General features: G+C 34.4%; 1 protein-coding gene across 1 annotated transcript in view; it reads right to left on the reverse strand.

The window, feature by feature from the left end:
- The window catches only part of LOC149781751 (O-acyltransferase like protein-like), an 88,796-nt gene that overhangs the window by 20,231 nt on the left and 52,266 nt on the right, over positions 1-16,299 (reverse strand). Inside the window, exon 8 of the mRNA XM_089935872.1 lies at positions 3,059-3,259. Within this exon, the coding sequence (XP_089791998.1) occupies positions 3,059-3,259 (201 nt within the window). The remainder of the gene's footprint in view (positions 1-3,058; positions 3,260-16,299) is intronic.

The following is a 16,299-nucleotide window of genomic DNA, read 5'->3' on the forward strand; positions in this document are numbered from 1 at the left end:
TGTTCTTGTTGGAAGATTTAAATAGCTGTATAACAGATATTGATGGCCTTTGTTGCATTATAGCGGATATCGATGATTTTATTACATTATCAGCGGATATTGACAACCCTGATAACATAGAAAAACAAAATCGCTTCTCATTACTTTAACGAGAGAGTCTCGTTTACAATGATATGACAATGAAGAAATAAATGTGATAGAAAGAGGCCAAACAGATATGCTTTTACATTGTATAAATTGCAGAATGTATAGATATATGTACTATTTATTACCCTCTGTACAAGAATTTAATTGTATCAAACAATTTTGTGATCAAGCCTTTTTTCCTATGCTCCATCAGTTATAATGTAGGTACTTTCGTTCAACGTATTGAGGCGAATAAATGCGGACCTGACTGACAATCTAAACAAATAACTACTTTGGAAATTTGATGAGAACATGTTCACTGTAGATGTCAGTAGAATCAAATCACAAAATACATTATTTGAGAAGAGTTACAAATATCGGTAAACTGATGGTATCTGTGATGAAACTATTCAGATTATTTTGCTTTGTGCTTATAAAAGGTTTACGGAGAGGAACATTAAACAAGTATTTCATAACAAACTACACGGCAAACTCTTGTACTGAAGAGATTGTAAGTTAGCTAGAAATAAAAGTCATAGTACTATAAATAGCCCTCGCTGCTGAAACCACTGAATGACATGTTTTGATCAGGTAACAGTTACAAGAAAGCAACTAAGATATTTGCGAACTTGGGTACCAATACCAATTAAAGATATAATTACCAATATATATTATAGGATATATAATAGATTTGCAAACAACAAATCCAAAAACAATACTGGTCTATGAAAATCACTTGAAACAAATCCCAAACCATAAAAAACAATCAGACTATTATAATGAAGACAAGAATATCAAAATCAGCAGCTTTTATTGCTATTTTAGGAGTATAAACTCACGCAACGGGAATACCGACGAGGTAGAGGAAAGCGAGGAACCATTGCACGGTACTAAATAACCAATACATGCAGAGAAATTTTCACGGTATTGAGAAATTTTAAATTTTATAAATTTCTTGGTGAAAGTTCCATCTTGAATGAATATTTAAAATGTATGGGAAACACTTTTCTTCATTTCGTCATAAACAATTTAAACATGATTTGAAACACATGCGTTGTTCGATAAACTTGCATTGCAATGTTGATTAAACCTACATATAAAAACAAAGATGATAAATCATATCTTACCGATCATATGCCTATCATTTTAATGAGTTTTAGTTTTGGTCTTTGCCTCTCTTCTTAACGATAAATTTATCTTTCTAAAAACAAAATTTCTATATGTGCACATGCAGGTCTTCGTAAAAATTACTCCACAACTATTAAAACTTTTGCTTTAAATTACTTAACAGAACTTTCGAACATGAGGCATGAAACATTGGTTTGTACTTTAGGGTATGGAAAGTTGGTTTGTGGAGAAAACTGATGAGCACTGCTATAAATACTTAAGATAATAATAAACAGGTATACTTGTGTGAGAGTTTGTCTTCCACGATGGAAAGAACACAGAGCTATTAACGTGCAAGTGATGAAATAGACAATACGAAAGTGTTTCTCCTGCATTATTTACTCTGTCTCTAAGCGACATCTATAATTACTCAAATTGCATTCAAATTACATTTTTTTTGTACTCGATGGGGATATTGTACTATATTTAGAAAAAGAAAATGTACTCCATGCAGAGGAAATAGCAGTACGTTCTGATATTACTGCGGAAATATAAGCTTGTTATTAAGATAAGCAAAACCAAAATTATACATTTTGATAAATGCAGAAACAGACAAAATGTACAGTTCAAATTTGGAATATGAAACAGTCGAAAATTATAACTAATTAGGACTGACCCTTTCAAAGAATGGTAGATATTAATTGGAAACTAAGAAGCAAACTTGGCTAGCCAGGAAAGCATTGTATCTCATTTAAAAAGATAATAAAAACAAAACAAAAGTAAACAATTTAAAGATATATTTAATCTTAATTTGCCTGCTGACTGTCATATTTATTATATGGAAATAGTTCCAATTCTTATATGTGCAGCTGAGATCTGGGGTTTTGAAAAAATAGATATGGTGGAACAAGTCCATTTAGATTTTGTAAGATATGTGTTAAAAATTAAAACAATCCACGCCCACATATATGGTTTATCGCAAGGTCTAGAATGGTTGGCTATTGGGTAAATAGCATTCATGGTAAACAAACCAGAATATCTATATACCGTTTCTGAAGCTATTCCAGGAGTACAATGAAAACATCGGCAGATGTAAATGGCCACAGACCACATCGGCTTTAAAAAACAAATTGTCAAATATTCCCAATAAATTCAGGTTCGATAAGGTCTGTAAATAAAGACTTCTTGATCCGCTTAAATATCAACATGGGAACCATCCACTACTAAAGTCCATACACATAATTAAAAAAGGAAATTAAAATTGGAACAGTTTTTATTAAAAGACCTATCGAAATCTGTAAGGCAAGTATAATCGAGATTCCAGCATGCAGTCAAAGTTTACCAATATGGAAGGAAACATGGGAAACATTGCCTAGAAATGAAAGATAGTGCAAACGTTACTATAAAAATGCATGGGTGGTATATGTTAATTTTCTTCTTGAATTTATCTATTTCTGAGAACCCAGAAACCAAATACTACCCAAATACACATATATCAAACCAAATTTCCCATACTTTAAAAAATTGAGTTCTGAAAAAAATGGCATTTAAAGAAACATCTCAAAGAAATGATTGATAGTACTTTATTTAAATTTTTTTCATTTCTAATTGTCATTACTTGAAGTGTATGATGTTTCTACTTATGAGCAAGAAAAATGTACCAAGGTGACACGAAATCCAACTTTCAATTGCACACCTAATATTCACATGTGTATGGTGAAATTCAACCCTGACTGTCAAAAGAACCATATAAATAAAGAAAAAGAAAAGAAAGTGTCACCAATAATTTTCTATATTTGACTATATAGTGGTGTTACTGACCTACCTGCGTTCATTGTCTCGGAAATTGAGATGATTCCGTAGTTGTAAGTGTGCCCCAGGATGACCCAGGTCAGACTGAGAAATCGAATGCCATTAATGCATGTCACGGAGTCAGCTGATTGCTTGGCGCGGAGAAGCTTCGGAACGTTCGTGTAGAGAGAGAACGACAGTAATACAGACAGGCCTACATTGATACAACCGCCCTCTGAAAACGATAAGTATACATTAAAAGTACATATCATGGCAAGTCTCTGCACCATGTTGCCTCGTCAAGTTATGAACATGATGATTCTGCATTATAAATCATCAGTATTTTATTAACACTCTACATCATTCAAACGAGCCAATTTCCGGACTATATCATTGAATTATTCACTCCCCCTGTGTCTGAGCAAACACATTATAACCTTCGATGTTCAAATAATATAGACATTTGCAGTTTCTGACTAAATTCTACCAAATCATCTTTAATACCATCAATAGTGGCCTTGTGGAACAATCGATAGGGTTTGTTTCTTACAAATTCAAAATAACTCCCAAATTAGGAGACAAAGATGTCCGAAAACGTGCGCTTTTCATAATTACAGCAGAGTATCAACATATTTCAGATGGGATTTAGATGATCCTCCTGTATCACGCTCAAAGGACAAACCATCATGGCCTATGGATCACAACTTAACAACTATTGAGATAACCAAATATACATTCATATATATACATATATATAAAGAGATTCAACTGAAATTCTGTGTTGTGTATACTTTTATCTTCTAAGACAAAATCCAATGGTCACGGACCTTTTTACCGATGTGTGTTGAGGGATGGGAATGGGGTTCGCCAATTAGCGGAGTACGTTATATCTGGTTTACAATGATGCTAGAAGGTACAATTTTGTCATAAGCAATGAGCGTTTGTAAACATCCGCTAATAAAGGAGGTAAACTTCGAAACCGGCGAAAGAGATTATCATTTTAAATATTTTATTAGTTGTTTATCTAAAGCTTTTAATATATTAATTTTGTTGATATACGATGAAAACGGATGATTCAGAACATAACTAACGATATTGATTGTCTATCACATTGCCGTTGATCGCTCTTGACTCTGATACTTCGTTTTAACCACTCCAACAGCACTCTCGAACTTTGCAACATGTTTCAAAAACTAGTTAAAGTAACGACAACGCATTTGCATAGTCCTTTGTCCAAAGACAGTCTTGGCTTGTGTAAAAAAATCAATAAATAAATAGCTAAAAAGAATAAATTTTAAAGTATGTGCACATGTAGCTGCAGTTCAGTAGGAACACTTAATTAAGACTGACTCTCCAGAAACTGTAATACAGGTATTTGCCACTAGCTTGCAGATGTGATCAATCAATGCGTGATCTTATTTAAACTCATCTTCAGGAACTCGTGTTCAGTCTAAATATATAGTGTACTTACAGGAATATGGCGAAAACCACAGAATGACTGTAGTTAGAAAGCAGATGTTCATCAGCATTGTGTCACAGCACAGGCTTCTGTAAAACGTTTATATATATATATATATATATATATATATGCATTCATACATACATGTGTGTGTGCATGCGTATGTAAATCTTTAAAAATGAACAGTTTGCCTGTATGGCGAAAAGTTTCGATATCGTATCATTACGACATTAAGTACAAGTCATCCGTAGTCTAAGTCTCTTACAAAACACTATTAGGCTCGTAACTGAAATTAGAAAGACCGGTGTTTCACTCAACCTTATGACGATGAGGTAATACTACAATCGAAAATTATACTCACCTTAATGGGTGGAGGCTTGAAAATAAAAAAGGGTTAAGGTAAATTTTAGGATGAGTTGTTTTCTCAGGAAAGACAAAACAATATCGATTAGAAATATGCTCCTTCGAGTAATAATAAACTATTGGACGAACAGTAACAGAAAATCAAAGAACCCCTCCAACGTCAAAGGTCTATAACTTTACTCCATGTTGAGAAAGCAATTCACGTACGTCTGGTCACTTGGCTCAACGACGTTAATTCTAATAAAATACACGCAAAGCAACAGGACTAGGAAATGGGTTTAGGCTGTACAACAGTGAGATTTTCCTTGATGAAATCACTATAATATAAATTAAACATTGGTTTACGTGTTTTACTGCTTTTCGTGGTACAAAGGGTTTGCATATTAAATTGATATGTTTTAAAATGTACATAAAATTAAAGAGCAAAGTACTTGTTGATGGATTTATTTGTACTGGTTCCCAACTGACCGAGACGTGACACAAGGGGCGTTTTGCTACCCTTGATGAACACTCTATTTATAAAAGACTCGATACTCCAAATGGAGAAAAATATCTGGAGCAAAGATGGCGTCGAAAGGTGTTGGACATCAAAAACTAGCTGATGATATTGCACTTATCGCTACTTATTCTACCAATCTTCAAAAGCTGGGAGACATCGCATACACATACAGTAACAAGTGGCGATGTGAGCTTACTTTTACAAAGTTAAATGTTGTGAATTTCGGTCCGCAAACAAGACTAACGTTATCTTGAGTAGACATGTTAACCGGTTACTGATTCTGCAATACATCTGGGGCACAGTATTAATTCAAAGGTTGCGTCAAATGAATCAATAACTAATGCACGCAAGAAACAGAATAATTATTTTCATGGTATGTTTAGTATTGGCATTCCACGGAATGGTTTACATTCTTGGATGTCTGCCAAAATGATCAAAAAGATAATTTTTCCTTCAATGTTTAATGGTAGAAAATTATTGTGTAATATTACACGAAGTGATCTTGCTTCATTAGATAAAACTCTTAAGATATTTTCCCAAATATGTACAAGGCTTAACAGGACATTCAGACATTGTTCTTGGAAAGCTAGGTTGGACATCAGCGCAGTCCAAATTCGATAGCGGAAATGTGATTTCATAGATTGTGTTTGATGCGTATAGTTATATACATACAAATCGAATGTTAACTTCATGTTATTTCACTTCATTTTCAGATGATGAAAGTGAAGCTATGAAATACTTGCAACTATAAGATATGTTAAAGATGTTTTATTTGCCTCATAATTTAATTTATTATTTGCAGAATTCCAAAATGCCTGATAAACAACAATGAAGTGAAATTGTAAGATCGATAATTGCTGGGCTTGAAAATAGAACCTTGAGAATTCGAAGGCCTAACGAATCGGATTTTTACAGATTCGCGTCCATGCTCTAACTTTTGATACCTGCCCACTATGGCAGTCGGCTAAAATAAAACATGACAGTGAGGAATTTACTTATTATATGAGTAGACTATGGTCTGCTGTTCCTCAACAATAACTAAATATGTGAATTCAATGTGGAAATGTTTATACAGACTTTATAGATCTTATTTGTGCTGCATATCTTTACATGTGGAAATTAAGAAACTCTCTGTGGAGTGTCCTGACTGAAAACGTTCCATAACACCTACATTATACGTTATTTAATGCACATGATGAGCTGCAACTGCCGTACTTTCTTGGTAGAAGGTTACCAGTTGGGCGTAATTGACAAAGAAAGCTCCAATTTATTTGTCCGGTATGCAGCTTTCTTTGTTACGTAGTTTGCTTCTATGTTCTACAGATTGACGTTATGACTTTGCAGCTTCCATGGATCGTGCAAATTTTAGTGACAGATAGCATAAGCAATTTGAAACTAAAATTTTATTTTATAGCATAGACGAGCTCTGTTTTCTTTCCTTATGCCAGTTTTGGCTTAATCAAATCAATGATCCGACGTATATATCGCATCAACGCAGTAACATTTGCAATAAATATGCAAATATGTGTTAATTATTGCCAATGCAGACAAAGTTTCAGAGAGAGAGAGAGAGAGAGAGGAGAAGAGAGAAAACTAAATTGTATCTGAACAGGGAAATCGTTAATCACTTACCTTCTACAGAAATACTTGTCGGTGTTTACATACATCAATAGTATAACAGAGAATAGCCTTATATTTCGTGGTGGTCTTATCTTATATACAGTGTCTATAGAGTGCTCTACATTTTGCACTTGATAACGAGCTAAAGAAAACTTACACGTGACACTGGCCGAACGACCATGCAAAATCTAGAACCAATCTGTGAAATCGATATTTGTAGGCCAAATGAGTTTCTTGTGATTGCCACCTCAATATATAAGATCTGAATTCGCTGGATGAATGTAATATGTTATCAATATTGAAGAAATTTTATATATATATATATATATATATATATATATATATATATATATATATATATATATATATATATATATATATGCACATGCATGCATGCATACATACATACATACATGTGCTTGTATCTCACGGAAGTATGTGCACTTAATATCACTGCATTATATATCGGGTTTCGTTACCGCGTAGAGCATAACCCGAGGGTTGTTTATTTACTTATTTACAAATTTCAAATTCTGGTTTGTTATCACCAAATGTTACACGAGCAAAGTATTTGCTTTAGATCTTCAACCGCAACCAAGTTCATATAGAGCAAACTGATGTTGTTTTATTCCAATACAACTTGTTTGTCACGAAACTGTCCACTTTTAGGACCATCAAGAAGCCTATAACGCAAAATGTCTTATAGCGGGCACTGCCCATCCAGACCAGGTATTGATTGCCTATTGGGAAATACATACACCATAAACCTTTAAGGATGTCTTCATGAGCAATACAAAACCCTATAAGGCAAACATATTACAGCGGTCTCGGCCATACCGAGATAATGAATGTTGAAAAATACATACACATAAAAAAATCGTAACTATTTACGTGATGTTGCGGGAGGTGGAATATAAAATTGCATTCTTTCTCTCTCTCTCTCTCTCTCTCTCTCTCTCTCTCTCTCTCTCTCCATTATATGTGATAGAAATGTTTTATAATCCGGATATTTCAACATTTGTGCAAAATGTTGCAGATAGAAATAAGTTTCCGAACTCCATTCCATCTGTTTCAATTTAGACATTTTACACCTGAACAGACAAATGGAATTAAGTTATATGTTGTATGCATTGAATGATGAATAATGCTCCAGTTCTTATCAATCAACGAAATTATTCTTATTGGACGCGTATTAGTGTGCGTATTTATGATAACAATAATCTAATTACAATAGTTCTGATGAAATGAATTAAATTTAACAAAACCAATTCATGCGCGCGACTGAGAAATTTATGTTACTGTATTCGCATTTCACCTTGTCTCGTGTACTACATCATATCGTTAGCTCTGTGTTCTCGACGGGATTCATAGAACTCTGTTGAGTTTCGTTAAGCCCGTGAGCGGTTGTCAGTGGTGACGTCGGATCGGAGGACGGTATTGGTTTCCTCGAAGCGAGGAACCAAAGCTTAGACCCCAACGGATATGCAGGGAATAGGCTCTTGAGAGATCATTCTGACGACTGGAAGGGTCGGGCAATGTGTTGTGACCCCTCGACAATTCTACGACCGCTGTGGAACAGGAACTACGTCTTGATCGTCAACTGGTCGACACGAATTACCTTTTTCCATTTCTTGGATCATTATTATTCAGTATTACTTTGTGTGAAACTGTTGATTCAGTATACGAGTGAAAATCACTAATACATACATCCCATAAGTGGATGAAAACTATTATTCGAATTTTTGCAGAAATTGTTAAGTCTGATAACCCTTGGTGACACAATCATCAATAATTCAAATCTGTGTATAAGTCATGTAATTTAATACCCTAGTTGACAGAACCATTCCTTGATCATATATGCGTATCAAGTCTATACATTCATCCTTGAATTTGTGGGAATACCTTTAAATGTTGCAAAGATTGCTGTAACCTTGAAAGTCTAACACTATGAATTTATCTTAGGAAATGAAATTCAGAATTATTGTTATTTACGTATTTCCGAAAAATAATAAATAAATAAAACTATGATGTTCGATGGATCAAATGACGCATGATGTGACATGTTTCCAGCTTCAGTAGCGTACCTTTGCTAAACTTGCGTGCTAATTACTTAGGTTAACTAATTTTGTCTACTTATTAAATGAAAAACGATATAACATAAATAATGTTAAGTTAATTCAGAAACAATTTTCGTTGAAAATGGTTTTCAAAATTCCTTGCCAACAATACTTTTATGCAGTATGAACCATTTGCTGTTTTATCCTACTGTGGTGAATTATATATTGTGTCGATTTGTATGGATTTTTGTGCACACTAATTAAGGAGTACTTTATGCATCGACATCTGGAATGGACATTTATTTTATCCACAACTGTAGTCATGCTTTCTCGTTTTTAAAATGGGGTCAAACAAATTTATTTAAGCACACAGACTAACAGTATATAAAATGTAAAATTATTTAATTGTGTTCTTTCAATTATTAATATTTGAATGAAACATTGTGCTCTGGACTGGACAACATTTTAGGAAAAGAAATTTATAGTTAGTCTCAAATGTCATTTTGTAATATTCGGAACATCATACATATTTTATTTCCTTTGCAACTATCTTATCATGCTTTTAATGGTTATATTAAATACCTTTTATAATCTGCAATATCTTTATTCAGAATGTTCTTCTCAATGCGGACTTCATTGTGTCTTCTTTTAATTCGAACAAGATCAGTAGTAGTCCCAAGGCGGTGTACAGTATAGTCTCTTATAGTTAAGAAGACATCAGTTACTTTCTGAAGGCGGAGTGTAGCTTTTCATCTTATATTTAAAAATAGATCAAAGACTTTCTCAATACGGACTATACCACCGCCTCTTAGAGTTAGAAAAAGATCAGTAACTTTTTCAAGGCAGACTCTAACACTGAAAGAAATCAGTAAGATTCTCAAGTTGGACTATAGCAGCTCCTATTGTAGCTAGACAAAGATTGCCAAGGCAGATTATAGCGGATCCTATTGCAGTCATAAAGAGATATGCAATATTATCAAGATGGTGTAATGCATATCAACTTAAAATTTTAAAGGAATATAATTCTCGCGTACATTCAAAACTGTTTGGTAATAGTCGTCTGTGTAACGTTTTGCCATGTTGGACTCCTAAATAATTTCCGTGGATCAAAAGGAACAATTTACTCTTTAGATTTTTCATGTTTATGTTCTATCTCGTGATTATGTCCAATTCTCTTGATAGAAAAGCAAGTAATCATAAAGTTTAAGTATACGGTGGCTGGAGTGTGCCAACAATTGTTTTTATAGCTTGTTGAAGCAAATATTATCTTATTTAAGCAAATAGTATCTTGTTTAAACGAAATAATATCATGTTTAAACGAGATAGTATTTTGTTTATGCAATATTTAAAATCTGTATTACTTGGTTATCGACGGGTTTTAGAAACGTTGTATATATACACAAATGTTTGGCAGTAGCTATCTATAGTGGCTGGATAGTCTTATCACATATTCGGTTGGTATTACCTGCAAGCCCTTAAATCAAGGTAAGTCTTCGACTTGAAGATAGGAGTAGACATGGGTACATAAAATAGGCACGTAAGTGCTTTTGCAAATATTTTTAGTTCGGAAGGATAGTTTCATCTTTGGTGAAGTAAACATAGATATTCAATGTCTGAAGACAAGTTATTTTCATTGTATCATCGACTGGGTGGTAGTTATGATGAGACTATTGTCTTTCTAGCTTTTAGTTTGAAGTTATATTTAAAAACATTTATTTTTTACTACACCAGTTCGGACAAATATGTTTCTTTTGTCACATTGTATTATGTACTCTTAATAGACTTGATAATAATATTATATAGTCTTCATTTGTGTTCCACGAACTTGTACCACATCACTTCTACATCATATGCCATCTCAATGTATCAGTCCTTAACCGTCCATATATTTGCTATTAAGAGAAACTCCGTATACGAAATATAGCTCAAATAGTACACGATATTCAAGCAAGCCTAACAAATTACTTACCTCGCAAAGCAGTACAACTTGTTGAGTGTTTGCGTTCATTGCTTGACAAACATGCCCTAGCAACCAAGAACAGGGTATACATTCAAAAGTATTTTCTATTTATTAGTAGTGTTATGGACCAGCTTTGCAATGCTAAAAGAGAACGCCGTAAGGCTGAGAGGTTTTTAATTTCCAAAAACCTCACTATTCATAGGCAGAGCTATGCAGCTGCTCAGAAGAATGTCGCATAATTCATGCAGGAAACTCATCCTACTACAGTGATACAAGTTCCAGCAGCAAAGAGCTCTTCGAGATTACGAACGAGTCAATGTAAAGTAAAATATAAACCACTTTCAACGACCTTCTCTCTTGTCGATCTTCCTGACCTGTTTGCAAATGTGTCCCGTGACAAACTACAATCCACTGGAGATCAGCTTTACCACGCAATTTCATTTGACTCATCGTCACCATACATTTGTGCTACAGAATATCAACTGCAACCTTTAACAGCATTTGAACCTGTATCTATGGATTTCGTACATTCAATTGCAATGAAGAACGCCTCAAAGTCATGTGAAAACTCTATCAGATTCCGACATCGCTGCTGCTTGGATGATTAGATTCAATATTTCCTTAACTAACATATGCCATCAAAATTTCTCTCTCATCCGGGAAATCTCATCATTTTTCAAAACTGACAATGTAAGGCTTCTGTTGAAACCGACACTTGACCATAATGATTTAAGGAACTACCTTCTTGTTCCGAACATTCCATTTATGTAATATATCTTAGGAAAATGTTTGTTCGATCCCAACTTGTATCTCATCCGAATAAAAAAAATTTAAAAGAATTTACATTCTGTATACCGCCCCCTCCCCAATACTGAAGCTACTCTTCTTAGAGATTTTAACGACCTTTTTGATGCTTTGGTTAGCAAAAACGTTACAGTTCTCACCTCAGTTGACTTGTCTGCGGCATTTGACACAATAGACCATGATATATTACTTCACCGTCTCCAGTATGTATTTGGTATTCACGATACAGCTGTTTCAAGTTCTTCTTATTCAACAGGACACAAATCATGTACCCAAATGGAAAACATTTCAGCCCAGTTGATCGATGTTTTGGTGTTCCAGAAAGATCTGTTCTCTGCCGCGTTCTCTTCATTCTATACACTCAGCTGCCTGCTCTCAAGCGTCATAGATCTTCATCCGGTATCTCGCCAAGTCACACTGACATCAATTAAGTGTACAAATCTAGCTGCCCAGCTGAAATTGAAGTTACTATCAAAGGAATAGAGAAATGCATTTCCGATGTCAAATCAAGGATGACATGTAACAAGCTGCAGATGAATGATGGTAAAACTTAAGCCATCCTGATTCCTAATCAACCTCAAATAATAAGTATCAACAATGCCAACATTAAATTTAAACAGTCAATACGAAACTAATGTATCACATTCTAAAGTACTCTCTCGTTACACCAACACGTCATGAATAAATATATATGCAAGACTGTATACCAGGAACTGAGACGCATCAGCTTCACTCGCACTTTTCGTTCGGTTGATGTCGCTAAATAATTTTCCGTTCCTTAGTACATCAAGGCTGGACTATTGTATTTCACAACTGTCTGGTTCGTTTCATTATTTGCTGCAGAAACTTCATTTAGTTCAAAAGACATCAGCTCGGGCTATCCTTAGAGTATGAAGAAATGAACACACACCCCCACCCTCACTCTATAACGTCAACTGGTAACCCGTTCCATCTAGAATCAAATATATGTTCACTACGCTACATTTCGTTGACTTGATCCAGTCCAATATACCTGCATGCCATCGCCAATGTTTATACCCCATCTAGAAACTTACGCTCATCTTCCGACACTCATATTCTATTCGTTCACACTTAAAACCAAGTCATGCGGACAACGTTCTTTTGCATACCAGGACCAGCTACGCGGAACGAATTCAGCTTAAACACGAGGACACTATGAGTTCTTTCAAGAGTGTTATTAAAATTCACCTATTTCGACTGCAAGGACAGACTGAAGACTAAACAATGTTTACTTCCTTAATTGTTGTCAGCATGATTTTGTTTTGCAATTTCATGGTATTTGTTTTTTATAATTTTGTCTTTGCGTATATTTTTGTGTTGTCTAATATTGTCAAGCGCTAAGAGCTTCTAAAGATTAGGCACTGTACAAAGTCCACATTATTGTTGTTATAAGTAATAGTTGTCGTGGCTGTATGTAGAATATATCCTGTATGGCATGGGATCTGTGTACTGTATTTTGTTGAATATTTACTGCATTAAGTAGACTGTATACTGTATTACGTAGAAAATGTACTATATTATGTTGATTCGGTACGGTATTAAGTACAATATGTACAATAGTATGTAGAACATATGCTGTATTATCTTTAATGTGTAGTGTATGACAGAGAATAAGTACTTAATTTCTTTAAATATGTACCGTACTATATATTATATAAACAGCATTACGTGGAATCTGTAATTATATGTGGAAGTTGTGTGGAATAGCAGTGCGGTTATATAAGATTAAAATGCATTTTATCATCATTCAATATACATGTTTATTACACAATATATTCATGAACTATCAATAAAGTTTAAACATTCACTTGTAATTTCATGTTCGTTTTTACATTTATGAAAATGTGAATGTAAAGACTGCAATTTTATTTTTTAAATTAATTTTTAAAAAAAGTATAGCAATTTTAAGTCTTTATTGTAAAGAAGCTTGGACTGAATGGAAGTCAATTGTGATGGAGATTATGATGGAGATCCTGGACTCACATTAGTACTGGTTAACTCTTATACATCTTCACGGGGCTTGTGTTTTGGCCTTCCCAGGGCATATTTTCTGGCCAGATTGTAAAAGAGCGTTTCCTGATTGTGTATTAATGATGTACATGCATCGAGCTCTATGTGTCCGTGGAAAACTCAATCATGTGCTTAGTGTGATAAAAGCAAACAACCAATCTCTTCCATCATCTGTATCAACACTGTATGATTAAGTTTAGGGTTAGTGTTATGTTTTGTAATTCTAGCATTTGCTCATATCCAGATGTTGCAATCAAATTTCTTCACAAGTCGGTATCCAATAAATCAAAATGAATTAATAGTGTTCATGTCTTGCGATCTGGACATATTGTCATTTACCATTTTTGTTGACATAATTATAAGGCTGTAACCATAGTCTAGCTATACTCAAATTGTGTGTATCTTTGCTACCAAGAGCACTGTCTAGCTATATTAAAATTGTGGGTATGATTACTACCAAGAACATTTTATAGCTATAGTCAAAGTATGTGCATGATTGCTACCAAGAACATTTTATAGCTATGGTCAAAGTGTGTGTATGATTGCTACCAAGAACATTTTATAGCTATACTCAAAGTGTGTTTATAATTGCTACCAAGATCGTTTTATAGCTATACTCAAAGTGTTTGTATGATTGCTACCAAAAATATTTTATAGTTATACTCACAGTGTGTGTATGATTGCTACCAAGAACATTTTATAGCTATACTCAAGGTGTGTGTATCATTGTTACCAAGAACATTTTATAGCTATACTCAAAGTGTTTGTATGATTGCTACCAAGAATATTTTATGGCATTACTCAGAGTGTGTGTATGATTGCTACCAAGAACATTTTATAGCTATACTCAAGGTGTTTGTATGATTGCTACCAAGAATATTTTATAGCTATACTCAAAGTGTGTGTATGAATGCTACCAAGAACATTTTATAGCAATACTCAAAGTGTTTGTATGATTGCTACCAAAAACATTTTATAGCTATACTCAGATTGTGTATATGTTCTTGGTAGCAGTCAAACAGCCAATTTTAACATAGCTAAACAATGTTATTGGTTGCAGTCACTGACAAAATTTGAATATAGCTAGAAAATGTTCTTGCTAGCAGTCACACACACACACACACACACACACACACACACAATTTGAATAAAACTAGTCAAAATTATCGTAGCAGTCATACACACCACTTGAATATTGCTAGACAATATTCTTGGTAGTAGTTACTCACACAATTTGAACATATCTAGACAGTGTTATTGTCAGCAGACGTACACACAATTAGAATATAGCTAGACTATTTTTTTTGTAGCAGTCATACAAATGTATGCAAGATGAGTCCCGCATGTATTGATGGATCGTGAAAATGAAAAACAAATTAGGATTAAACTGCCCAACAGCTGTTCGCCAAATACGACAAGAGTAACCAAAGACCTTTGAAAAAGATTACCACAGGTGAGCAACGTGGATTTAAATGTACCACCAGCCTTAAATGAAACCATTAAACGTTAGAACGGAACAGAACCCACAAATTGCTCGACGTAGTTGGTTTGTCTAGCGAGATTTGTATGCATTATTTTTCAACGCATAACATCCATTTCTTCCAGCAACCTGTGCCACATTTTGCTAGCGTCAACGGAAACTCGTTTGCCTCCCAAGTGTTGGCAAACCTTGTGGAACACTGTTTGTACCTAAGGATTCACTTACCCCTTGACAGACTTCTTGAAGTAGAAATAAATATTCGAGTTTTGTCACATCCTCCAACAGCCCTTATTAGGCTCCACGTGGTCTCTGGTTGAACCCAGTTGTCAAATTAGTTGATGAGCAAACGATTTAAAAGGAGGCATGCATATGAAGTGCAGTTTTATAACTTATAAACAATTGAATAAAGAGTGAATCCGAAATGATATTTAATTATTGGGTAATCAGGCTAAGAAAATTATGCAGAAGATTTCAATGGGATGTATTGTTCGCAGTTTAGAGCTTTGTTGTAGAAAACACCTATAAACAGAGCATTTTGAATGCCCATCCCATGCAGTATAATTAGCGGCAATAGTATTTAAACTTTACGAATGCATACAACAATAACACGCACACTGGTCGATCATAAGGTAGCGGCATCAATGCCAACGCACATGGAACGAAATTTAAACGAACTAGCAATGATACAATGTGAGACTCTGAAGCCACGGACATGGTCTTTCATCAATGTCTATTTTCTACAAGACACTAAGCCTGCTGCAGGTGATATTAATACCCAATGTAGGAAAGACTGAACGCTTGACCCTGACTTTTTGTTTAACCATGACTTTTTGTAACAATACATTCCTAATGATTTGCAATCTGAGGTGTTAGATGTTTATCCAGCTTTTTCCCCAAGGTCGAGGGTTATCGCCCACTTAAAAATCTGGCTAAACGGTGACTGTAATGGTCTACATAAAATGTTTAGTAGAAACGCACTTTCCCTTAAAACTCTTTTTATAA

The sequence above is a fragment of the Sinohyriopsis cumingii genome, chromosome 15 (assembly GCF_028554795.1).
Source record: "Sinohyriopsis cumingii isolate HCF-2022 chromosome 15, ASM2855479v2, whole genome shotgun sequence".
Lineage (NCBI taxonomy): Eukaryota > Metazoa > Mollusca > Bivalvia > Unionida > Unionidae > Sinohyriopsis > Sinohyriopsis cumingii.